Genomic DNA, 27,130 nt, shown 5'->3' on the forward strand with positions numbered 1-27,130 from the left:
GTGTAAGAATTTAAAGTAATTAAAGGATATGACATAATTTAGGAAATTCTGGAAATGCTTCTTTGAGAGGGTTATAGAGGAATAGTGGCATCTCTGGAGAGATGGACAGAAGTAGGTCAATTGGAGAGAAATTTAGATCTATCACCTGGTCTTGGGGATGGAGATGGGAGAACAGGATTTTAAGTATAATAAGTCTTGAATTCTGTCTGTGCTGCTAAATAAATGCCATTCTCTGGAGTATAATGAGAAGAGAGAGTAGCACTGAGGTTTGAGAAACTCCAGTATTTGATGGCTAAGGGGTGTACCAAAAGCGGAGATGGAATAGAACCAGCCAGACCCACAAAAGGAGAACAGGGAAGTGTGCTGTTCTGGAAGGTGAGGCAAGCAAATCTAGCATACCAAGAGGAGGGAGAAGGCAAAAGGGCAAATATGCCTGAGAAGCAGGGTAAGTACTGAAAGGCATTCATTGGGTTTAATGATACAGTTCAGTGGTGACCTTAACAGTAGCCACTGTGGGAAAGCAGGGACTCTGGAATCCCTACATCTGAGTGAGTCCGTGGTGAGGAGATGGAGACCTCAAATACAGGTAACTCTTTGTAGTAATGTGTGTCTTCACTGAAAAAAATGGGGGAGGATAGGGTGCTGTAGGTGAAGGGAGGGTTGATATTTTGTAATACGAGGGTTCATTTTTGTAGAAGGAGATGAGCTCGCCTCCTGAGGGCATAGGAATGCCAGTATAATAAAAGTTAAGAATATTTGGGGCAGTCTTAGTGAAAGATGTGAGTATAAGAAAGAAATGTGGAATCCACAAAATTGGTATTAATTGCCACCATTGGTTAAGCATCTGCTCAGTGTTAAATAAAAAGTTTTTAAAGTAGTCACTGATTTGTATGGTTTTTAACCATAATTGCTTTTTGCCAGAAGAATGATGAAAATGGAAACTGCTCAGGGGAAGGAATCGAATTCCCTACAACAAACTTATATGAACTGGAAAGCCGTGTTTTGACTGATCATTGGTCCATCCCTTACAAGCGGGAAGAATCACTAGGCAAATGTCTGTTGGCCTCTACCTATCTAGCAAGACTTGGTAAGTTTACAGACTTCAGGACACGTGAGCAGATTTTTTTTTCGATAAGAGGCCCAGCTTTAATCTCATCTCTTATCATTACCTATCTGTATTATCTTAGATCATTTACTCTCTTAGTCTTTACTTATCCCCTGCAGAATAAAAGCTTTGAATTAAATCAACTATTTTGTAGCTTCAGTAGAGTGCAAGGTTCTTTAAAATATAATTGGAAAAGCATTATAGCAATTGAAATTAACTTTTCCACAGAAGCTTGGAGCACTTAAGTCTTAATTCAGTGGCTTTTTTTAAGAGAAGGCAATATTTATTTAATAAACATTCTGTACTTATTAAGTGCTTGGCAGTGTCTTAAGTGCTTTATAAATATTAAACTAATAGAGTAATAAAACATCACTAGGTTGGAAGAATGGGTGTCAATATAAGGAAGCTTCTATAGAATATATAAAAGAGAAGATAATTTCTTTTTCATATTGAATTCAATTGTAAAATAAGAATTGGGCCACTGTTTTATAATCCCCCCCGCCCCCCATTAAAAACGTGCGTGGTTAACTACCATGATTAAACATGAGGCACATCAGTAGGAAATGTTTTTACTAGGATTAGATTTAATTCTAACAGGCAATTTTCTGGTATGTTTATTACAAGCTTTGCAGCAGCAGCATTTATTGAGTGCGTGGTAGGGTGTGGGTGCTGTGCTCCACAGCAGGAGCAAAAAGAAAATGTGTTCAGCAGTATGCCCAATGATAAGCAAAATCCGTTACTAAGTTGTTGTTTCTTTTAAAATGTACTCCACAGGATAATTTTACAGAGAATTTATTCATTCACTTAGCAAATTTTTATCACTTACTGTGTGCCAGGCACAATTCTGTACATCTTGTTACACGGAGTCCATCAGTTTGTTTTAGGGAAGAAGAGTGATTTTTGAAATTTATTGAGAATGTGTTTTTATAGAGTTGTTGAGGAAAATAATGGTGAGTAAATAGTTGCTGGTGGTCTTCTATTAGTTATCTAATCAGTTCATTTGACGTTACTCTGACATGGAAACATGAGTTCAACCATTTCAGTTCTAATTAATTACTTATTATACTACTAACAAATGTATATTAATAACAAACATTAGTAAATACATTGTGCTGTTAATAAATAAATACTGTGATTGTTTCTCAGCCCCTTCCTTCATCAGAATTTATATATTCTGCTTTTATAATCCCTGAAGAATCAGGGTTTCTATAGTAAATAGTTCCAGATGTGTGAATTTGGAATGATACATATGGTCTCTACAAACTACCTGAAATCTAAGGCATATCTTTTCATTTATTTTACTAAGGTCTTTCCGAGTCTGATGAGAATTGTAAAAGATTTATGGATAGGTGTATGCCTGAAGCATTTAAAAAGGTAAGAAATATGTGCTTGGCTGATTTCTTTTTTGCTGGAGTGAAGGTGAACAGGCTTTTTGTTTTATTTTTTTATGTGTGAGACCAGTTTATGAATCTCATTCAACGGAGGATCCCTCTAATATGAAAACAGTAACTGTAAATTTGGAGGTTATAAATGATCTGCTTTTTTATTTAATTGCTTGCACATGTCTGTTGACTCTCACTTCTATTTCATTGTTGAGGTTAAGACTTTATACTAGGAAATTGGATTCGACATCTTACCAAACTAAGGAGTAGCACTTAGAAAGATAATATTTATCAAAATACCAGCCATTTTATACTTATTCTACTGGGAAAGAAGCAGATGTTTTAAGAAAACAGAAAGTTGACTGGCTTGAGTATTCCTACTGGCAAAATGACATGCGGACTGCAGCATCTCTGTCTGGGCTGCAATGGTGCATGCTTGCTCCTATTCTGTCCGCATCTCTTGGAAAGCAGTTTTTCTTAACAGTGAGAATAGATCACAGGACTTGTGTTTCTAACTCAAGCAAGATTCCTTTTTCAAGATATACAAGTCCTGAATTCCCACAAGAACGGGGACAATGTCATAGACACCGTTTTCCCCAGCATGGAGCCAGGCCTAGCTCAAGGAAAGGACTCAGTAAATCCCTGTTGAATGAATAAATGAGTCTCCTGCTGTCTTGTACTTCTGGGTTTTGACATCCGTTTTGGTCTCGTATTCAAGTAAGTCACTAGAACTACAGATGGGTGAAGTTTGTGCTTATCGTAAAACCCAGTAAAATAAACTGTTCATTTGCAAACTGTTACTCTCATCTGCATCTTGACGACAGACTCTCTTTGATTCAAGGCTTAAAAAATAACAAAATTAATTATAGGAACAAAAATTGCTTCATCTTTGAATAAAGGAAGAAATCTTTTTACGTTTTCATTTGGGCAGGGATTATTTGGAATTGAGAATTTATCTTCATTTTGGGTGAATTCATTGACTAATTTGTAGCTTAGAATTATTTTCAAGTTTTAGGAATTCCTGTAGAATTAGAGTAGCTTTTTTAAAATAGCAGAATTTTTATAATGTAACAAACTGTGAGACATATACTGTATGCATATATTTACAGAGAAAGAAAATACAGGTTTATTCTGTTAGGGAAAAAGATTTATTAGTGTAAGGAAAGGGCCTTTAGGTCTATGATTTCCAAATCCGGAGAACCCTGTCAGTTCACCAGCAAGTTGCAATTTTGGAATATGATACTCTACCTGTATGTGGACACACTTCAGAGAATTGTTTCGTATTACACCCTCAGTTGTTGGCTGTAGGTCAAGGAGTTGTTTGGGGTTTTTTTCTCTAAAACTGTGAGTACAAAGGCACTCTGCAATATATTCGTAACAGTTGTTTACTTAAAAACGCCTGTTAAAATCCCCTCATTATTAGAACATTAAAAAGATTCTCCTCCTTATCAGTAAGGCATTCTTTTTAAAATTAAATCAGAAGAGCTACAGAATTTTCTGTGCCTGGAGACTTGCCTGCCAGAAAAAGTAGCATTTTATACATTTGGTCTTGGGAGTTTTCGTTGTTGTTGTTGTTGTTGTTTTTACATTTGGTCTTGGTTTTCTTAGCTGTGTTTCCTGGTGTGAGGACTCTGCTCCTACCCCCTCCTCTAGGTTTTTCTTACAAGCTACCACACATTTTTTTAGAAGGGTGTAAGTAATTAAATAGTTGTGTGAATAAGATGCACAAAAGCAGCTTTGTTGTCATTCATACTTTCTTCACCTTTCCCCTTCCGGCCAGCCTGGATTCTTTACCTAGTATATTGAAGCAGGGCGAGAACAGTGTAGGTGCGGCCCTAGTGCATAGTTCTGGGTAAAGCAGGTGCTGCTGCCTGTCCTTCCCCACCCCTTCTGGGAGACGAAATTCTATTTTCAATTAAAAACAGAATAAACGAGGTGGCAACAGAGGGAGGAGTGCTTCATACACCTACATTTTTGGTGGTGTCACCACGAAACAACCAAAAATGTCAGTCTTTAGTATCAATATCAGGAGTTGATCTCAGGTTCTTATTTGCTGTTTACCACTTAACCTTCCCTAGAGAGAAATGTCCATCTCTGCTTCATTTTGCTTTAATTTTTAAGTGTAGAAAGAATATATAGGCAGGCCAAAAAAGCTGCAAAAAGTAGTAATTCACTGGTTTATATAAAAATCAGTCAGTCTTGCCCTGGCTGGTGTAGCTCAGTGGATTGAGCACGGGCCTGCGAACCACACGATCATGGTTCAATTCCCAGTCAGGGCACATGCCTGAGTTGCAGGCTAGTTCCCAGCAGGGGACTCATGAGAGGCAACCATACATTGATATTTCTCTCCTTCCCTCCCCCTCTAAAAAAATAAATAAATAAAATATTTAAAATCAGTCAGTCTTATGCCCTGGCTGGTGTGGCTCAGTGGATTGAGTGCCAGCCATGAACCAAAGGGTCACTGGTTTGATTCCCAATCAGGGCACATGCCTGGGTTGCAGGCCAGGTCTCCATTAGGGGGCACATGAGAAGCAACCACACACTGATGTTCCTCTCCCTTTCTCCCTTCCCCTCTCTCTAAAAATAAATAAATAAAATCTTTTAAAAAGTCAGTCTTATGTTTATTGCTCATTTGAGCAAATAGTACAGCTAAATTATACTTAGAAAATTGGTACTTGGAACTGAGGTTTTTCTCTGCAGCTAAAGAAGTTTAGCTCTTATAGGATGCTCTTGTTAAGAGCTTCTTAATGTGGCCAAGATGAAATGTTTATTGTACTTTATTTTCTCTTGAAGGGAAATCTTGTGAAAACAAAACCCCCATGTCAATTTGCCATTACTTTATTAAGTGAAATCCTTTAATTTCTTATTCCCTTTTCTAGCACTTGTTCCTAAATTAGACTTCCCCAAGGAATAGAATACTGAGGATTGGGGAGATTCAATAATGATTTTAGATTCATCTGTTTGCCATTTCCCTCTTTTAAACAAGTCTAAGATGCTAAATATAAGATGCATTATTGTTTTATATTTTATGCTTATATTTAAGAAAAATAGCTACAAAGTAATCAGTGTTACAGTGCCTTATCACATAGAGCTATTTTAGATTACTTAAACATTTTTTTAAAGTGAATATTACTTTTATACAAATGAGAAAGAGAAATACAAGCAAAATAAATTGATACGGTATTTCTAAAAAAATTTTCACATGTAGAGCCCCACTGTCACCCGGTCAGCGGGTGGGAATATGCAGTCCTGCTTCTGAGATTAAAAAAAAATAACATGAAAAGCATGTGTATGTTAGAATCCCTGAAATCAAGTATTCATTTCTTAGACCCCAGGAATATTTGTTAATGGTGACAACCAAAGTATATTAATAATAACACCTTATTATTTCTAAATTTCTATTTCTATTTCTTATTATTTCTACTATTTCTAAAATAGTTTCACATTTCTCATCTCTTTTGATACTTGTAAGTTGATAGGAATTTATTTGCCCTTTAGAGATGAGAGAACTGAATCTTTGAGAACTTAGGTAAGTTTGTCCAAGGCCGCACAGCTAGAAAACAGCCGTATCAGAAGTTGATCTCAGGTTCTCACTTGCTGTATACCACTTAACCTTCCCTAGTAATACAGAAAAGTAGAGGAGCAAATACATTTTTTAAACTAACTTCTTTAATATAAGGGAATTAAAGTTCAAAGACAAAACTCACTATTGACCGAAATACATGAATGAGTAGATGTACTACAGCTATGGGTCTTTTAAAGCCAGTTGTCTGCAGAAAAATACATGTTATGGTAATAATCTCTTGGTTATTTGAGACTCAACTGATAAAATGCAGACTTTTTTTCTTTTCAAGTTAGACTCCAAACTGTCCTTTATGTTTTTGTAGCTCTTGACCTCAAGTGCTGTTCACAAATGGGGTACTGAAATTCATGAAGGAATCTACAACATGTTGATGCTGTTAATAGAACTGGTTGCAGAAAGAATAAAACAAGATCCAATTCCCATTGGTCTCCTGGGTGTGCTTACAATGGTATGGTATCTCTGAAATATGAAGTACTTTGTTTTGATCTTGTTTGAAATACCTGCTATCCTTTGACTTGTATAATGAATGACAGTCATAAAATCATTAAAAATATTAACTTAGCTGTTAGGGTCCTTGCTTTTTATTTTAAAATCAGAGCAACAATTCTATGTTTTCACTTTTAAAGAAATACCTTTCTAATTTTAGTAGCTTTTTCAGCTCTTAGACTGATTAAATAACTTTCCCTTAGGTCTCCTTGATTATTTACATCATAAATACTTTCACATGGGCTCTTCATGTAGTTTGCTCTCTGGCCTTTTCCTCTGAACAATAACAATAGGGCATGAAGAAGAGGCATTCACGTTTTCCCTCCTAACTTCTATCTTCACTGCCTTTCTGCCCAGCTCTGCCTGTGGCAGCCCTGGGATGTCTAGAACATGGGTATCACCTTGCTTGAATCAGACTTCTCATCCTGTTGCCTCCTGCTCTTCCCTCATAAGCAAATGTTGAACAGGACAGGAAAGTACCATGTTCCTCGTTTGCTCCTCTGTTCCCTGTACCCGTAAAGCATAAGGAATATGCTTTATGCAGATCCTTGAAAGATTCCATTAATAAAGGAGTGCAAGGCTGTATTTTTATCTTTCCTAATGCTAATTAGTGTTGCTATAGAAATAGATACTAATAATGTTTCTCTGTTCTCTTTGAATCTAGGCTTTCAATCCTGATAATGAATACCATTTTAAAAACAGAATGAAAGTTTCTCAGAGGAATTGGGCAGAAGTGTTTGGAGAGGGAAATATGTTTGCTATTTCACCTGTATCTACTTTCCAAAAGGTAAACATAGTTTTGTTTCATCTTTTTATGGAGAGATGTATTGAAAAATATTTTCTGTGTTATAAAAATAACAGTTTACATGAAAGGAATAAAACAGTCTCTGAAAAAGTGACAACTGTTTCATGTGGCTCATAAAATTGCTAACCTTTTTTAAGATTGTGTATTTTTGCATAGCTTTTAACTCACATCATAAAGAATTTTATACATCTGAAATGATGTTTGGTGAAATGAGAAATTACTGCATAGCATGAGTGCCCTATTTAGTGAGTTTTCAGAACCCCAGTTTAGTGGCTGCCCCAGTTTCTTAGAGATGTTTGAGTAACAAAAGCATTTGAAATAACTAATTGTACCTAGAAAAAATAATCATGTCTAGTTTTCTTTTAAGCTTCATAAGCATTAACAGTTTTGTTTGAGCAAGCACAGAACCAGTATCATCTTTGCCGTCTTTCCGGCCCTGCAGTGTGCCGGTAGCATCACACCCACAGAAGTGCATAATTTCAGCAGCCCTTGATTGCGCACTATTTGGTTTCTAAGGAACCAGTGAAAGAAGTCAGTTTGATAGATAAAAACCTGTCCATAGCTTTAGCGGAAGTACAGGTTTAGTTCAGCAATCACTGAGCATTTATAGTGTGCATGACATTCTAAGTTTTGGAGATATATAAAGAGTGACATGATTCATAGTTTATAGCATAGTGAAGGAAATATGAAAACAAAAAATTACTTGTAATAAACAATAGGTACAATTAAAATAATACAGACTTATAGACTCCTAAAATTATCATAGTATTGTCATAAGTTCATGTTAAGAAGAATTTGGAAAAACCTTTCGAAATATTGTTCAAATTTTAATGCTTTTTTTCTAACATTTTTATAATAGAAGAAACATAGGGGTTAATGGAGACATTTTTCTGTTGCTATCTTAATTTCTATTTTCTTTCCTCATAGGAACCACATGGATGGGTTGTGGATTTGGTAAACAAGGTATATAACTTTCATTGATAACTTTTTTTTTTTTAGCAAAATTTCCTAGAATTTGGCATTTTAAGTAGATGACAACTACAGAGAAAATCAGAATTTTTTCCGGGGGAAACAGGTTGTGTAATTCCTTCCTGTTTGGTATACCTGGTGTTTACGCAGATGACCGTCAACCTCCGGACGTAGCACATCTCCTGTGGTACATCGCAGGTACATCACAGGAGCAGTGGAGCGCCCCTTGTGGTGACTCTCTAGAGCAGTGGTGTAGAGCACATTGATAGAGTAGAATGTCAGCCTTAGTTTGTTGCTTAAAATATTAATGCATAGCATTTTAAAATTAATGTGTACATTTTTTCAGTTTGGAGAATTAGGCGGATTTGCAGCAATCCAAGCCAAGCTTCGTTCAGAAGATATAGAACTTGGGGTAAGTTAAACCACACTATGTGCTTGATGTGGAAGTTCACTTTATGTTTATGTTGATATGTAACCTAAGGGACATGGTCTGGACACATTAAGTTAAATTTTAAAGTATAATTTAATCTTTACAGAAGCAGCTTCCTAGGTTCTGATATCACAGCAATGTTTTCTCTTAATTATAATAACTAAATTTCAATCTGGGGTGTTTTGGTTTTATTATTTCACTAATTTCCCTTTGCATGTGACATTTTTCTCTTAACTCATGGCAGTTACATGAAATTATCTTGTTATTTTTTAAATATTTTATTTATTTATCTTTAGAGAGGAAGGGAAGGAGAGAGGAGAGAGGTATCAATGTATGGTTGCCTCTCGTGCATCCCCTGCTGGGACCTGGCCTGCAACCCAGGCATGTGCCCTGACTGGGAATCAAACTGCGATCATGTGGTTCCCAGGCCCACACTCAATTCACTGAGCTACACCAGCCAGGGCAAATTATCTTGTTATTTAAGGACAGTTGGTATAATGTGGCAAGTATTTGAACATAGCAAGTTTAGCCTCAGTAAAATCAATTTATTTCGAAGGACTAGACACAGATAAAATATTGTAAGGTTGTTTAGTAAACTTTCTGGTGTTACGGAAATTCATAGATAACAGAGGGATGTAATAGGAACCGAGAGTCATCCCTCAGGTTCATTACCATTATCTTCTCCTGTCGACTTTATTTTCCCCAAAAAATTTAACCTTGTAGTTAGCGGAAATAACTTTAATCTTTAATTTTGCACAGATTGCTGACCTGTTTGTAACTGAGCACACTTTACTCTGTTCTCTAAGTAGTCATTCAATTAAAAATGACTTACGTACTTGCCAAGTACAAGACTCCAAACATACAGTTAGCCACTGTAAATAGATCAGAGCAGAAAATGATATAGAAAAATACTTGAGTGCTGCAAATTGTGGTCAGAGTAGCATTTATTTCTGTGGGACCATGGCTAATCTTTGCATGAGAGAAATAACAGTCAAGGAGAGAGACTGATGGCATGGCTGGTAATAGACTGAGCCTTTCTTGCTTCCCACTGCTTATTTTTAAAGATCAGATGTCTGCCAGACCATAAATACTTCCACTGACACTGATCGAGAAGCCTCTTCCACCTTCCCTGAACATTAATTAGACTGTTAGGCTGTTGTTTTGATTCCCATTGAATGGATAAAGTATGTTACGAATGACTTTATTGACATAGAAGGTGATACGTAATGATTTTAAGAAGCAAAAGAACACAAAAACCCATTCTGATACAGGGTTTTATCTAGCTTCCTTGTTCCTAAAAAATTTGCTGTGTAGGTCATTGGGTGATATCAGAAATTAACCTCATTTTCGGAAAAAAAGGTTAAAACAATCATTTCTTGCAGCATTAATTTATTTAAAACCCAAATACAGAGCAGCCCAAAGTTTCTACTCTACTTATATGAAAAATGGCTAAGGCTGGATACACAGGAATCTGGGCTTACTCTCAGTCTTTTCAGATGTCTGGTGGTTAAAGATTCCTCCAAGATTTTTCTTTGTTCAGATCATTTTTTAGAATAATTGTATCGTTTGTTACAGTTGATGTAAATTATATTGTTTAGGTTTTATTGAGGGATGGTATAAGTCAGCCCTAGGAGAAAGATTCCAAAATTGAGATTATAGCAAATATGAAGAAAATTTCAGAGTAAATACCTGATTTCTGACCAGTTAATAAAGTGACTATCCCAGAATAAGTTTAGGCCATATGATAAGGTGGAGTATAATTAAATGACTTATTTTACATTAACATTTACATTCACATTAATTTTTTTTAAATCCTCACTCGAGGGTGTATGTTTACTGTATTTTGCAATGTCTAATGTGTTCCTGTGTATAATGTACACCCATGTTTTGTGCATATTATACATGGGGATTAGTATATCCATGTGTAATGCGCATCCTTATCTTTTCCTAAAAAAATTGGGCAAAAAAGTGCATATTACACAGGGCAAAACACGGGAGTGATTTTTTTTCTTTTTAGAAAGGGTGGTTGGGGGAGACATCAATGTGAGAAAGAAACATCACCTCTCATATGTGCCCAGACCAGGGATTGAATGTGCAGTTTAGGTTTGTGCACGGGCCGGGAATCAAACTCACACCTTTGGTGTGTGGGACAATGCTCCAAGCAACTGAGACCTGGCCAGGGCCACATTAAATATTTTTGAATTTGAACAATATTCAGGAAAAATACTTTTGCCTGTTTTCTCTCCCAGTCTTTCACTTTTTTTTATGTTTATTGATGGCTACACAGAATCTTCAAAATTTGATGTAGTCTTTATTTTTCCTAAGAGATTCATAACTTGCTTGGGAAATGTTCCCCCATTTCAAGGTTATAAAACCACTCATTTTATTTTATATTTTACAGTTTTATTTTATTTTTTTTAAAGATTTTATTTATTTATTTATCTTTAGAGGGGAAGGAGAGGGAGAGAAACATCAATGTATGGTTGCCTTTCATGCGTCCCCTGCTGGGAGTTGGCCTGTAGGGAACCTGCCTGCAACCCAGGCAATGTGCCCTGACTGGGAATCGAACCGCGATCATCTGGTTCGCAGGCCCGTGCTCAATCCACTGAGCTACACCAGCCAGGGCCATATATTTTACAGTTTTATTTTTAAAATTTAGTTCTTAAATTTATTTAAATTTATTTTTATATATTGTGTAACATAGAGGTCCAATTTTATTTTCTTCCAAGTGGGTCACTAATTGTCGAGATCTTTTCTTTACTATTTGATTTGCTGGCTTTATCATATGTCACCACCCCATGTGTATACGGGTTTGTTCCTGAACTTCAGTTCCAGTCATTCCATTTCTTCATTCATTCTTTGGCCGTTTCTCTACTGCTCCACTATTTTAGCTATTGGTAAGGCTAATTCTTCCCACACCATTCTTCTTCAAGTTTTTTTGATCATTCTCATTTTTCACTCTTCTGAACATAGTCAACGTTAGGTACTGCAGAAAATCCCACCTGAGGTCGTGTGTGGAATTGTGTTGAATTTATTGGTCGGTGTGTGGAGAATTTACATTTTTACAGTATGGGTCCTTTTTATTTAAGAATGTGGTGTTTCATTTATTTGTACTTTCTTGTATGTATTTTAGTAAAGTTTTATAATTTTCTTCATGGGCATCTTAATTTTTTTTTTTTGCTAAAGACACATTTTACTGCTTCCCCAACTGTTCTCTCCTTTTTCAAATAAAAATTTTTTATATTGTATAATATGAACTTCAGAATCACTTCACTAGTGTTCCAAAGAAGTTTTGTTGGCATATTATTATGATTATTATTTAAATTACATTAACTTTTTATAATAATTTAAAGGGATTGACATCTTTATATCAGTTCGTTCTGTTCAAGAGTATAGTTTGTCTAGTTATTTATTCGTGATTTGATCAAATGGCTGTTTAAAATTTTCTTCAATTTGGTAAAGGGAATTTGTTTAAAGTTGAAGGGAAAAAAAGCTTACATCTATTCCTAACCTTCACTGTCTTTTTTCAGGCAGTCTCAGCATTGGTGCAGCCCTTAGGGGTATGTGCAGAGTACCTCAATTCCTCAGTGGTTCAGGTAAGACTGGGCCATTTACATTTACTTCAGAAAATGATCTAAGAAATATAAAAGCTAATTATCTTTTTTAAAAATGGTTAATAAGTCAAAGTCTGGGAGACTGCTAACATTTAAGATTATTTACCTTTTCAATTTATCATTTTATAAATATAGTTTATATGTGATAGCATATATTTTTCTTCCTTTTCTTACCTGTAAAAAACAGGCTGCATAATCCCACCCCCCTTCACAGGATTGGTTAAGGATTTAGTACCATTATGCATTAAATTAGATCAGTTTTGAGCAACCCACTAGGCTCACTTTACTAGCCAAGTCTCTCACTGCGGAATAACAGCTTGACAGCACATCTTGTCTGATTCCCTCCCCCCGCATGTTGTCGGTCAACAGCTCATAGAATACTCAAGGCTCCAAGTGTTCAGTTTTGTGATGTTTAAGGCCTGTTACACTCTCTTGTTTCCTTTCCATATCAGTTAACAAGTTTTACCAAATAAAATGTCCCACTGAAATACCTCCATTTATTATATTCTTTATAAATAAATGTGTGAAACCAATAACTTCCAGAGGTTTTTTTAAAATAACTATAAATGATTTTAAAAGCACAGTGTCCTTTGGGGCAGTGTTTTGTATGCACTATTCTTTCTTCCTAAAACCTAATTTACTTACATTTTAACAAGGGAGATAGGATTTTTTCAATAGGTTCTGGAAATTTCTTCTAAGTGTTAAATGCCTTCTTTAGATGTCCAAGTAGTACTGCAAGATTTTCAAATGAAATGAAATGACTATGTAGTTCTTCATTCTGGATATTAAACTCTTTAGAAACATCTAATGTTCCTTCAATTATTAAGCATATAAGTATAATCATTAGTTCTGGAGCTGAAACACTAAGACACAAAGAGGCAAAATAATTTGACTTTTTAATTAATAATTTAATAATTGTTTTTAATAACAGAGCCAACATGGGATTTTTAAATGCATGCTCATTACCCATGCATTGCTCCATAGAAAGATTTAGCATAAATATTTCAGTTGCTAAATAATACTAAGTTCTTTAGGAATTACAGGTTTTGTAAATAAGCACAGCATACTTCAAAAAGAGTAAAAAAGTATGTGAATTTCCAATGAAAGCATATTTAATTTCATCTTCTTTTAATTATATCAAACTTCCCCAAACTTAAATTCATACCATATTCATACTGTGTTATTTGCCACAAATTAACAGTTATCTCTACCATTTGTTGCTTGTGTGATTTTGCCAGACTTGTGTAACTTCTGTGCCTTGGCTGCCTTGGTTGGCTCTAAAATGGTGGTGATAATCATGCCTCTCTCAGAGTCCCAGTGAGAAACAGGGCTGGCACGTGCTGCAAGAGCAGCGTGACTTGCCTTTACCCTGACGGCCCTCTGTCCTCACCGTACAATCAGCTTTAAGTGTAAATGAAGATACTCTATTTGGCTAATTGCCTGATGTCATTTTAATTCATTGCTAATGTCTTCTTGGCTTTGACAGCTAAATATTGTTCATCTTCTCTCATCTCTAGATAACTTTTAAAAATCATCTTACTTGGATGAAAGTGATCATTTATGTCTAGCTAATATTTGACTCCTCACATTCTGTTTAGTTACCTGATTATACTACCAGCCTGGAGCAATGTGTTGTATGAGTGTCAACCTATGGCCCCCATTTTATCAACATGCAAAAGCAGTGCATGTAACAGCATATGTTTTGTGGTCTATGCTTATATTCATTGTTTAAATAAAGTGCAATATGTTTACTTTATTAAAAAATAATACATACTGATGCTTAATGTTTAAAAGCTAGTCCATGTGCCTTTGGTTGCTCTTTAAAATCATCCTTATAAGAAGTAATTGTAAGGGTTGCACCCATATGACATTGAGGAAGCTAAGGCACAGAGGCAGTTAAAACTTTACTGGGAAGGGTATTAGCGACTTAGTGGCAGCTCTGCTACTAGGATTGCACTCTCTTCTTTGTGAAATGTGAATGAAGCATCTCCTCTCTAATTTTAGGACAGATTCAGGACTTTTTATTAAAGTAGCACTTTTTTTTCTGCAGCCCATGCTCGATCCGGTCATCCACACTACAATCCAGGATGTGCGAAGTGTGGAGGAAAAGGACCTCAAAGACAAGGTGAGCGCTGTCTCCAGCAGGGGGGCCCCAGGGCCTATTGCTCCATGGAAATGGTACCAGGACTCAGGGCCAGTTCACACACCATGGTTCTTCGGATTCTGGTCCCACATAGCTCACATCAAATTAATTTGGCGTTTTCTAACTGAAAGATGCTTCCTGAAGCACCAGTAGTTGATGTTACCTCAATCAACAGAATGAATATATAAGGTTCTTGGTGATATTCAGAATTTTACTAACATGTTGGTTTGGATGTTATAATTTATATAGCAGTGAAGAAGCTTTAAAATAATTTAGCACCAAAAGTTTACCCAAAGTTGTTTAAAGCAATTTTAACATGTAAATTTAACATGATTTATTTGTCTGCCTTGAATTTCTGACAGGACCCTGTCCTTTCCTTGCTCACCGTGTTTAGAAGCAAAATGTAGTTAATTGACCATGCGAAGTATCAGACGCCACCAGACAGACCATCATTATTGAAAATGTCCTGTAATTCTTGTGTGTGTGTAAGAACTGGAATCAAGATGTTTTCATGTTTTCTTTTTTGTTTTTGTGTGCATGTATGTGTTTTTATTCAAAGAGATTGGTTAGCATCCCCGAGCTCTTGTCTGCCATTAAGTTACTTTGCATGCGCTTCCAGCCGGATCTGGTGACCGTTGTAGATGACCTGCGACTGGACATCCTGCTGCGCATGCTGAAATCACCACATTTTAGCGCCAAAATGAATTCCCTCAAAGAGGTAAGTTTTCCATTTGTTTCTGGAAGACTTAAAGCACAGACACTTTGAGTTCTTCCGAAACTTGTGATAATTAATATAAAAATGCTGGGCTATAAAGAAGAATAATTCCTCATAATTATAGAGAAAAATATGATTATATGTAAAATGCTGTATATGTTTATAATTGTTAATAACGTGATCTTTATTATATTTTATATTTTAAAAATAATCAAAATCTGTTCTCTGAAATGTTTGGAATATTTAGAGATTTTGTGAAATTTCCAAGAACATAATTCCTTGGCACATATTTGTTTGATTTTTATCTTTTACTTTAAAGGTACAGTTTCTTTTATTTTATTTTAGATATGTGTTTACATAAGCCATGTCTTCTAACTGGGGTGGGACAAAACCAGAGTGACTGCAACTGTGATGATCTAAACAAAATGGAAATAATTTTCTGTAACTTCCCAAACTTTACGTGAGCATAGTTGGTTTTGGTGAATGGCAGAGGGAGCCAATACGGTTAAGTTATAATTCCAGTGTTTTTCCTTCAGTTTCGTATTAATTAGGAATCTTGACTGCAAGTGAGATAAGCATATCATAAATCATCTTAGGCTAGAGAAGTTTCATGGAAGAAAACTGGGCTCCCTTCACATGAATGAATGAAGGATTGACTGGCCAAACCATGTAAGGGGCAGGAACAAGTAGAATTTGAGACCAGACCACGTCAAGACTCTTTCCAGGTCTTAGTTCTGCTTTTCTGAGCATGTTCTTCCTCTACTGGCAGAGTGACATCTTTCATATGGTAGACATCATGGCCATGGATCGCTCCCATTACCCTGGAGGGACTGGCACTTTCTCTCTGGTCCCAAGTATAGAATTTGGAGGACATGCCTTGATTGAAATTTGAGTCAGATGCTTATTTCTGAGCCAGTCAGCAGTGGCCCAGGAAGTATGAGCTGTAAGAATGGCTCCATACTTTTTAAAAGCGATGTCACAAGTAGTCTGTTAACGCCTAATAACTGGCCTTTGATACATTGTAGCTAATTATCAGATGATATTGTAACACTGTGAAAGTCACAGAATATATTTATGTGAAGATTTTGATTATGCATAATTTGCATTAGTTTCAATCACAATAATCCTGTTTTTCTAGGTAACCAAACTAATAGAAGATAGCACTTTATCCAAATCTGTGAAGAATGCTATAGATACAGACAGATTGTTAGATTGGCTGGTTGAAAACTCAGTTCTGTCAATTGCACTGGAAGGTAAGTTGCTTTAAAAAAATAATACCTAACACATAACTATAAATATATTTTTGTACAAAGTTAAAAAATGTTGCTTTGTATTAGCCTTTGAATGATCTTATAGAATGTTAATATTGCTTTGAATTACTAGGATCATATTCAGAAAGTCATTGTTCACTGTATTGCCTGCCCCTCTGGTGTTTCTTCCATTAGGTAACATTGACCAAGCACAGTACTGCGACCGTATAAAGGGAATTATCGAACTCTTGGGCAGTAAATTGTCTTTAGATGAACTCACTAAAATTTGGAAGATACAGGTGAGTTGATTAGACTTATTTTTGGCTTTTTCTGACATTTTTGTCATGAAGAGGAAGGAGAGTGAGCTGGAAAATGGAACTTCAGTCTTGCTTGAACCACAGCAGCGCCTCTGAAATTTGTCTCACAGCTTAGAGTTTCTATTAAGATTGTGTATGTAAGGAGGATCCTTCTACTCACGAGGTGGGAAACTACTGATCTAGTCTATAGTCTAGTCTTCTCATTTGTGAGATTAAAAATGGAAGTCCTGTTGCAGGCTGGACAGCAGTTAGTGGCAGAGCTGGGAATAGGTGTGTCTTTTGCTTATCATTCCAGTGTTCTTTTAACTGCATTGCTTACCAGTTTTCATTAATAAGTTTTTCCCATTTAATTCTATTAAATGAAGGTGATAGTAATATTCACTGAGTTTATAGATCTTACCTTACCACACTCTTAGCATCTGTGATAGAGTCAAGTACACCCTTCATTTTCTTTTTCCTCCACTTTGTTAATAGTTTGTTTCCCCACATTTCTGTCATTCTTTCTGAAGTCCCCTTTGCTACCTTACTGTCTTCTCTCTTGTAAATAGGAGTTTATTTCAAGCCTTAGTCTTTAGCCTCTGTTTCACTCCGTAAGCCTTCATTAGTCAGTTTCATATACTCTTGTGGCTTCAACACATTTGGATGCTTCTGACTCTCAGAATTATATCTCTAATTCAGACTTCTTGGAGCTCTAGGGCATTATACCTAAATGCATAACTTACACATTTACATTTGTTATCTCATAGGCATCTCAAACTCAGCCTGTCCAAAATAGTCATTTTCCAGTCTGTTCTCAGTGATGGTGTTATTCTTCGTTTAGTTGTTAAGCCACAAAGAAGCCTGGAGCTCACCAGGGCAATATCTACTTAATCACTCTATCAGTCACAATCTAGTCAGGAAACAGAAACTGTGCTAGGCCCTCCAAGGGGAATTGAAATCAGGGCATTGTTTGCAAGGGTGTCACTAGGATGGAAAAGCAAAAAAGGGAAAAGCATGAGTGCTGCAACAGCCACCTGGAAAAAGGGGAATCGAGTCCAGGCAAAGGAAGCCGCTTTTGGAAGTTCTTTTCACTGCCCGTGCTGAACCTGTCAGAGAGGCGACACTGCCACCAGGGCTTCTGGAATCCCGTGAAACGCCATCACCTGTATCCAGTCTCTGAGCATAAACCAGAAACACTTCTTTCTTTCTCCTGCCGGCTCACCTCCCAGCAATGCGAGGCATTGCTGGGACATAATGGGAGCACAGCTGGCAGGGGAAATGTAATTTGCAGGCTCCCAGCCTGGCATTACAGAGCAGAACATAGAAAGTTTAGGTATAAGACTGAAAGAAAACATTCCTGGATCCTGTGAATTTTTCTTCCCATGTCTTCACCTTAGTTGAATACTGTTATAAAATTTGTTTTGTAAGTTTTGAATCCACACAGGTTGAGGACTAGAGACCACGATATATATGCCATATATATATATATATGCATGCCATATAAGCACACACACATATATATATGTGTATGTGTGTGTATTGTATATCCCTACTATATTCAGTGAATGTATGTGTATAGTAGATATCGAGTAAATTCTTACAGAATTGATTTTTTTAAAGCCCTGTCTTTTAAGTCTCTCACATGGTAAATAGTGCGACATGACAGTTGTGATTGAGGTTGAAAGTGAATTTCAGTCATAGGGTTGACCATGGGGTATTCATCTCTGAAGCAGAGACTTACTGTTCATGGGACAAATAAACATTAATTGAAATCATAAAGTGTCTGTGAGCAAAATGAAAAATGAGGCAGGTAAAACTCACAACTGAGGCCATCAAGCTCATATATGAAATACCAGAAGTATGTTTGTCCTGTAGTGTAATCAGTTTATTTTTTTAGCCAGTTAAAAATATTTTGTTCCCTTCTTGAAAGAATGTCAGATTGAGAAATCGATTCTCATCTTTTTCCACTCTGTATTTTTAAATATTTAATCCTGTTAGTAATTTAAACAAGGCTAACTGGTAACCATTAATAATGGTTGTTTCATGTAGTCTCACCAATATATTGTGCAAGTGAATGCTGAGTAGACTAGAATGAATTTGTTTTTGTTGCTGTTTACTTCTGTAAATTGCCAGGGAGAGGACTTAGGTTTTCCCAAGTTCCAAGACTTAACTTTCTCCTGATGTCTCCTTTCTAGTCAGGACAATCGTCTACGGTGATCGAGAACATTCACACTATTATTGCTGCTGCAGCTGTCAAGTTTAATTCCGACCAGCTGAATCATTTGTTTGTTCTCATTCAGAAGGTGCGAGTCCATTCAAACATCTTTATTTTCAATTTTTCCATTAACTTATTTTGAGGTCCCCTTCACTCTAAATTAGTAGTGTTTAAATGTATTCTTCTTAGTTTATTAACCTTTTCTTTTGGCTGAAGTTTAAAGTTTTGCATATTCTGCCCATTTGGTGACACCACACAGTGCACTAATTCTCGTCTTTTCTGTCCTGCAGAGCTGGGAGACTGAGAGCGATAGAGTAAGGCAGAAGCTGTTAAGCCTGATTGGACGAATAGGCCGGGAAGCTCGCTTTGAGACCACTTCTGGAAAGGCAGGGGAATCAAATGAATTCTTCTAGCTACAAATACTTACAGCAGTTTTATTTGTGTATTGGCTGGCTCATCACTTGTGTTGTTATTGTAGGTGTTAGATGTGCTCTGGGAGCTGGCTCATCTTCCAACCCTGCCCAGTAGCCTCATTCAGCAAGCCCTGGATGAACACCTGACAATCCTTAGTGATGCCTATGCGGTGAAAGAAGCAATCAAGAGGAGCTACATCATCAAGTGCATAGAAGATATTAAAAGGGTTGGTTTACCTTCGGTCTGGTTTTGTTGTTAGAACAATAGTACTGTTGGAGTAATTAGAGCCAAATAATTTTCCTCCCCTATTATATAATGTAAACTAAATGTCTTTTCTGGGAGCTCTCAACTTTTAGGGTCCAAGATCAGGCCATAATAAGTACTGCTTTAACCAAGTCACTTATGTATCTCTTAAAATAATTTTTCAGCCTGGAGAATGGTCCGGTTTGGAAAAAAAGAAGGATGGATTCAAGGTAAGAATTTGTAGGTGGAACCAATTAAAAGATATACTAATTTAATAATTCTTTTAATAAATCACATCACAATTTAAAGATAGGTTTTTGTGTTTCTTAGACTAATGTGCAGTACAAACTGCTGTTTAAATATTTTTGGCCTATGCTTTATTACTTAAAGTTTGAGGGGTCATTGACTTTCAAAGGGAGAAAAAACCTAGAATCACTTTCGGAGTAGTTTTATTGTGTTATTTATTTTATGTTATTTTCATAAAATTATAAGAAATTCAACTTAGTCTTTCTAAATTAATTCCAAAATACAACTTTAATAAGTACAGTGGGTTTTAAGTAAATATTATGCCCATTTTTCTCCCGTAAGGGAGAAATGAGGGAACATTCATAGAGAAAGAAGGAAGTAAGAAAGAAAGAGCCCTGGCCAGGTAGCTCAGGTGGTTAGATTATGGTCCTGATACACCAAGGTTACAGGTTCAATCCCCGGTCAGGGCACATACAAGAATCAACCAATGAATACATAAATAAGTAGAACAACAAACTGATGTCTCTCTCTCTCTCTCCCTCCCTGCCTCGCTCTGAAATCAAACACAATTTAAAATTTTTTTAAAAAGTGATTCATTTGGGGCTGGCACATGATCATTTTTTTAGGTACTTAATTCAGAGGTGTTCATAAAGTAATTCCTCTTCGGCAAACAGTTAATGTGTGGGTGCCTGCTGCTGGGGCTCCATTTCAGAAGGAGGTAGGCTTGGGTAGTGAATGCAGGAGGCGCTGGCCCTGTACAAGCCCTAACCTTTAGGGCTGTGGCCTCCGGGTTCCGGTGGGCTTCCGGGCTGTCCTTTGAAAGGGTGGTTAGCAGAGGAACCAGTGATCATTGTTGCTGCCCTCTGGCTGCAGTCCTCGGAGGTCAGGTCTCTGCTCTGAGAGGGCTGATCACAGTGTCAGCTCCCTGGGACTCGTATCCGTGGTGCTACAGCCCCGATCAGAATGAGCCCAGTGGCAAGAGGGATTTAACTTTACTGTTAACTTAAAAGGTGGTGGTAAATGGCTAATGGCTTAGTAATTTCACTGGTGAGTCACTTTTCTTGGCTTTCACTAAGACGTATTTCTTTAAAAATCTTGACTACTGCTAGCTGTCATTGGTATATTCAGAGACTCTCGGCTCTTGTTAATAGGCTTTGGTGATTCAGTGGACTTTTAAGAACTTGTGTTGTATTTCTGACACTGAAATTTGATCAAGTGAGTTTCCTACATATTATCTAGCTTTAGAGATTTTAAAAGTTGTTCACAAACTAGAGCTATTAATGCTCAGGTTATGAGAAATTACTCCTTCAGTTCAACAACATTGCTCTCTTTCTCCTCAAATGCAATTTGAAGTTTTCCAGCTTTCTCAGTTCAGTGATTCAGATAATTTAGCAGCATCTGTCTTTATGATTGAAACTCACCCAGAGTTAAGAAGTTTAGACCCTTCAATAGTAAGAGGAAAAGGGTATTTATAGAAGAAATGGTCTTTTCTTCTTAGTAACAGATACATTTCTTGGAAGGTCAAAGCTGAAGGCACTTCTCCCCACCTCCAGGAAAATGACTTTGAAAAGCAGAAAATCCTTCCCAACCTCTGTCCCTTCCTTGTTGCAGCTGAGCATTACTTAGCTTTTCTAGCCAGTACCATCACCGCATCTTTATTGCTTCTCTTCACAGTCACTTCAGTCCAGAACGTTGTTTCATAACAAAACTCAGAAAGTAACAGGGAGAATTTTGGAGTCATTTTGTGAGTCTTGAAAGGAATATTCTTCCTTTTATTTCCCACTGCTCCCAGTAAAGAAATTCTGATGCATCATTATTTCATTCCAAATAATAATATCTTACATTTATACAGCACTTTTCAGTTGACTAAGTGCTTTTACAGATATTCTTTTAAAGTACACGTAGCTGAAGGGGGGCAGTGGGAAGATCTGAGCCCCCTGGATGTGACTCCGGGCAGGGGGGTGAATTATATACTGCCACTAAAGGTGTTTTTCTATGCTATGCCCTTTCCTGCCAGGCAGCAAGGTGGGCTGACTTGGGGATTATGTCTCCCTGCCAGGCTACACAGAAACTAAGCAAAGGGTAAGACAAGATCACCCACCTCTTACTCCCCTCCCACCCTCAGCTACCTCTGTTCCACCAACTGATTCCCTGTCCCTCTGCTTTTGACACTCTTAAAATTCCCAAGTTCCACTATTGTGTTCAGAAATTCCAACCTTTATTGCTTAACATTATTTCTGTAGATTCTGTCAGGATACCCTTGGCTTCCTTGGTCCTCCTTCCTTGGCTTCCTTTATACTCTCCACTGTCCACCCCAATCCCCTCCATCTTATTTCACTTTTCTCCTTCAATTAAAAAGTTGAAATGTACTCATCCAAAACAAATTACTAAATCAAAAAAATCGTATTTACTCAATTAGTGGTGCTCTCATGTCCCTTAAGTGATTATCTTAAGGCCTCCTCGTTCAGTGCCTGGCAACCTTTCAGTGAATGTTGGTCCCCTTCCTCCCACTTCCCCCCTTTCACTCACAAGTACACTAAAACCCTCACCCTCAGTGGAGTGGCCTCTGTTTGCCAAATCACGTGACTGACAGTGAAAGTAGCAAGATGTCCGCAGTACATTCGCACAGTAACGTGGTTAGCACAGGAGGAAATACTTTTTAAAAAAGCCCTCCTGTGTAAAAATTTTTACTTTGAATCTAGATAAATTGCTGGGTCTGGGTAAACAAGACAGATGAGCAAGTGGGGGTTTGCAGCTTGGAGAAGAGAGAACTCAAGAAAGAATATTAAAGTTTCTTCAGGTATTGAGAGGATTGTTATAGAGAAGTTTTATTCAACTCAACTTTTTATGGCTCCTAAGAAGTTATGGGATTGCATGTTTCACTATGGTAGGTCAATGATAGTGAGAACAGCCTGAAATAGAGTGCGCTGCCTCCTGCGTTCCTCGTACTAGAAACACTAGGAGACTAGTTGTTGAACAAAAACTACTAAGGAATTTAGGCGTGGACTTGCAGGCTAAACTAGGTGACCTCCAAGGCTTCGTCTCATGTCAGGAGTCTAATGTGGACATACCATTAACTCCTACTCATGAAACCACAGCTCCATCATTTGATATTATCAGGTATGTTCATTTTAATTGTCCACCTTAGTTTTTACCTCTTTTATGAGTGGAGAAAGAGTAACTTAAATTTTTCCTGTAACTTAACAGATGTCATAGATACGATACGATAGAATAAATAATACCTGTCCTATCTGCTAAACTATAGAAAGGCCATACTAGAAGTACTTTTTAAATTCCAATTTTATCTGTTTTTTTCCATTCATTTTGATAGTGAGCTAGCTTCAAAGGATAATTTTTAATGTCAGAAAATATTCTAATCATAATTGACTTAATTGGTCATAATGATACTTTTTAGTATGTCAAATTATTTGCTAAAGGGTTTATATTTACATCCTTCTGTTTGTCATTTTTTCAGAAGGTATGTTTGGGCCTAAGCCTCAGAGTTTTAATCCCTGTCATTTTGCAACTTTTATATTTTAGCAGAAATATTCTAGCTAGTCTTGCAAATAGTTGGCCTTTATTACAGGGTGGGGAAAAGTAGGTTTACAGTTGTTGAGTATTCAGAATAGTGTGTATTATTATTTATTATTATTTCATTTGTGTGTATTACAACTGTAAACCTACTTTTTCCCACCATGTATATACCTTATTTCTCTGATTCTAAGATGCTAGACTTAATAAGCTTATAAAGAAGTAAAAAAGAAACTATGTTCTAATTTTACCATACATTTGTTTAGATTTGCATTCAGGAATTATCTCAGCTTCTTTTGGACCAGTGTGCACAGCCTCACTGCGGCATGCTGCTTTTCTCTATTATCCCAGTGTTCTTGATCTCTTTGAAACCTTTAAGACTGACTATAATTTTGAGGCATGTTGAAGATTGTGTAGTTTTGTGTCCTTGTCCTTTCTCATAGAACTCATGCTGCCTTTAATTATTAAATTGTGCATACTACATGTTAAACAACTTCTCTGAAATTAAGGCTCACCTTTAGACAGAGATGCTTAGTGCTGAGTGATGCAGCCCTTCACAAGGTATATGAGTCTATTACACCAAATTCCCATCTTCGAAAAATGCTTCAGGAGTCTGAGACCACTGGCAGTTTTCTTTGCTTTTAATTGAATTGGCAGACATGACAGGCTAGTCAGTTTCACATTATAATCTTTTTGACAGTATTTAAGTAACAAATCAGTGATCTAAATTTAAGTTAAAGAGCCTTCCTAGGTTGGTGTTTCCTATACCAAGTGATAAATACAGTGACAGGTAGATGAACAGGTATTTTCTGTACACAGCTAAGTTTGCACATACTTAGGTAAGGACAGCTATAGCATAACTTACTCCTACACCTAGCGGCTAGTACATTTCTTTTGGCATAGTTAGTTGTAAAAAGCATCAATTTCAGAACTTGAAATTTATAAAACCTGTATCTTAGAATCCAGGAAATACGGTATTGGCAGATTGATTGGCTAGTCTTTAGGAAAGCCAGTGTTGTTTAGGCAATAGTGTTCTCACATTTACATATTCCCACATTTACACATTAGTAGGATGTTTTTCTACAAAAGACATCAAAAGTATTTGTCACCTCATAGGGGTTTTTATCTTGCAGAAAGACTTGAAGAAGCAAGGCTTTACAAAAAAACAAAATCTAGCCTTTAAAATAAATGTTCGGGATTTAAACTTTTACTCCATTGTTTTAGACTTTATTGATCACTTGATTAATGGTGTTTAACCTTATCCTTTTACAAATTTTATAATGAAATCTCATAGCTGGAAGATGCTATTTATTAAAAAGCAGTTCCCTTTTTAAAGATGAACATCAGGCTTTTCAGATGTGAACTGTGAAAATCTGGATTGTCCTGTAGCAGTTTCAGAAATAGTACCTTTGAAAGTGTTTTTGAAAAATATAAAGTATAAGTATAAAGTGGCTGTAATAATTAATAAAATTTTTTTATAAAACTGTTTTAACTCAGAAATACAAGCAGATTGTGAATATTTAATATATAGATCAATATCAATATCTTGATCATATTATTGGTATCTTAATCATGTAAGTATAGAAAACCACATTTTTATACCATTTTACTTATTAGCCAGTTCAGCTTATCCTAGTTAAGCTATTGCCATTAATTTATTTTGTCAACATGTCCTGGCAGCCTGTGCTACTTAATCTGTCCTCTGAAGTTGCTAATTCCTTGTCTGTTTTTTGCTGATGTACCCTGTACATTTTCTGTCACTTCACACCCACTCCTGTTTGCAGTTCTTGGCCTTAGGAAATTGCATGCAGGATAAGAAATTGAAGACTGAATTATGAGTGCATGGAGATAAGCTGTAAATGAGCAGTATGAGGAGGAATATCATAGAATGTGCAACAATAAAGCCTAATTGACTTGGAAATGTTTCATAGCTAATAAATTATGTCTGCCATTTATTTCTAAATTTAATTAATGTCACTTCTTTTCAACTCTAGTCATCCCAGCTTAATAATCCTCAATTTGTATGGGTGGTACCAGCTTTGCGTCAGCTCCATGAAATCACCCGCTCATTCATAAAACAAACCTATCAAAAGCAAGACAAGGTAAGAGGATAGAATAGCTATATCTGACTATTATACAATTATTTATGTAACATTTTATAATAAAACATAATTAGGTTTGCTGGGTCTTGTCACTATTTTCCATTTTATGATTATTACTGTAATTCATTTGTATTATTTAATAATTTTGACTTTAAGCATCATTCCTCTTTTCTATGGAAATTTTCTTTTGCTATAATCTTGATTTTATTTCCTTAAAATATTCACATAATTAAGACAGGTTTTAAAAGGAAAGATAAAAAAGTAAATTTTCAAAAAGTAAATTTTTGAAATTTGTTTGAGACTTATTTTATATTGCAAAAAGATAAGTGTGATTAAAGAACTAGAACTTCCTCAACATGATACTTGGCAAGAGTGATGAAAGGTACAAAAGAAATGAAATTATTTTGTTAAAAGGGTTACTTAAAAAAAAATCTTCTAGAAGCTAAATTTAGCAAAGAATTTTATTAATTCCTTAGTAAATAAACATATCAGATTGCTTTTATTTAGTTTTATGTAAGAAATGTGAGTGAAGAAATCCTATTTGCTATCACTCACCTGGACTACATACTAACACAGAAGTTTGTGTTAAAATGACACAATAACTATAAATTTTCATACCATTTTTGTTTTTTGTTGTTTTTGCCAAGAGTATTATTCAAGACTTGAAGAAAAACTTTGAAATAGTGAAATTGGTAACAGGAAGTTTGATAGCTTGTCATCGACTCGCAGCCGCCGTGGCTGGACCTGGAGGTTTAACTGGCGTGACACTGGTGGATGGCCGCTACACATACCGGGAGGTACTGGCCTGTGCTTTTGGTTCATGATTTGCACATTTGTTTGGACTTTTTGTACTTGAACTACTAAGATGATATTTATTAGATGTAACTATGAAGAGGTAGCATGAGGTATCTTTATAGTGATGGAACAATTTTTTTTTTAAATCCTCACCCGAGGATATAGTTATTGCTTCTAGAGAGAGAGGAAGAGAGTCAGGAGAGTGAGAAAGAGAAACACTGATCAGTTGACTCCTGCATACTCCCCGACCAGGAATCGAACCCACAACCTAATTACATGTTTGGACTGGGCATCACACCCACAACCTTGGTGTACAGGATGACGTTTCAACCAGTTGAGCATCCCGGCCAGGGCAGTGCAATAGATTTTCATCTTTACTGTAGTCATTTCAAAATAAAAGTTTGAAAATTGATATTTGTGGGTAAAGTACACAAGACCTGCATATGATAAAGTAACAAAAATAAACATCTTTTTTTTTTTACTTTGACGTGAAATGCTAATTGTCAGTTCTGTGCATAGTTGTTTCTGTTTTTAAATCAAATGATTAGTAGTAGTATTTTTTTTTTTGAAGTAGAAAGAAATCTTAACTCGCCCTGGCTGGTGTAGCTCAGTGGATTGAGTGCAGGCCTGTGAACCATGCGATCGTGGTTCGATTCCCAGTCAGGGCACGTGCCTGGGTTGCAGGCCAGTTCCCAGCAGGGGACTCACAAGAGGCAACCATACATTGATACTTCTCTCCTTCCCTTTCTCTCTAAAAAAGATAAATAAATAAAATCTTAAAAAAAAGAAAACTTATTAGTGAGTTT

At 36.4% G+C, this 27,130-nt stretch overlaps 1 protein-coding gene across 2 annotated transcripts in view; it reads left to right on the forward strand.

Annotated features, from left to right (window-relative positions):
* Positions 1-27,130, forward strand: part of USP24 (ubiquitin specific peptidase 24) — a 135,125-nt gene that overhangs the window by 33,757 nt on the left and 74,238 nt on the right. Inside the window, exons 2-18 of one of the 2 annotated variants that reach the window (XM_037043173.1) lie at positions 922-1,087; positions 2,412-2,479; positions 6,375-6,518; positions 7,221-7,343; positions 8,289-8,324; positions 8,677-8,742; positions 12,291-12,356; positions 14,425-14,499; positions 15,077-15,235; positions 16,371-16,485; positions 16,678-16,781; positions 18,974-19,081; positions 19,284-19,379; positions 19,472-19,633; positions 19,836-19,880; positions 25,422-25,529; positions 26,177-26,326. In XM_037043173.1, coding sequence (XP_036899068.1) covers positions 922-1,087; positions 2,412-2,479; positions 6,375-6,518; positions 7,221-7,343; positions 8,289-8,324; positions 8,677-8,742; positions 12,291-12,356; positions 14,425-14,499; positions 15,077-15,235; positions 16,371-16,485; positions 16,678-16,781; positions 18,974-19,081; positions 19,284-19,379; positions 19,472-19,633; positions 19,836-19,880; positions 25,422-25,529; positions 26,177-26,326 — 1,791 coding nt within the window. The remainder of the gene's footprint in view (positions 1-921; positions 1,088-2,411; positions 2,480-6,374; positions 6,519-7,220; positions 7,344-8,288; positions 8,325-8,676; positions 8,743-12,290; positions 12,357-14,424; positions 14,500-15,076; positions 15,236-16,370; positions 16,486-16,677; positions 16,782-18,973; positions 19,082-19,283; positions 19,380-19,471; positions 19,634-19,835; positions 19,881-25,421; positions 25,530-26,176; positions 26,327-27,130) is intronic. The other variant, XM_037043174.1, reaches the window with a different exon arrangement.

Source organism: Sturnira hondurensis, unplaced genomic scaffold, assembly GCF_014824575.4.
Source record: "Sturnira hondurensis isolate 20B ecotype Veracruz unplaced genomic scaffold, ASM1482457v3 Scaffold0004068, whole genome shotgun sequence".
Classification (NCBI taxonomy): domain Eukaryota; kingdom Metazoa; phylum Chordata; class Mammalia; order Chiroptera; family Phyllostomidae; genus Sturnira; species Sturnira hondurensis.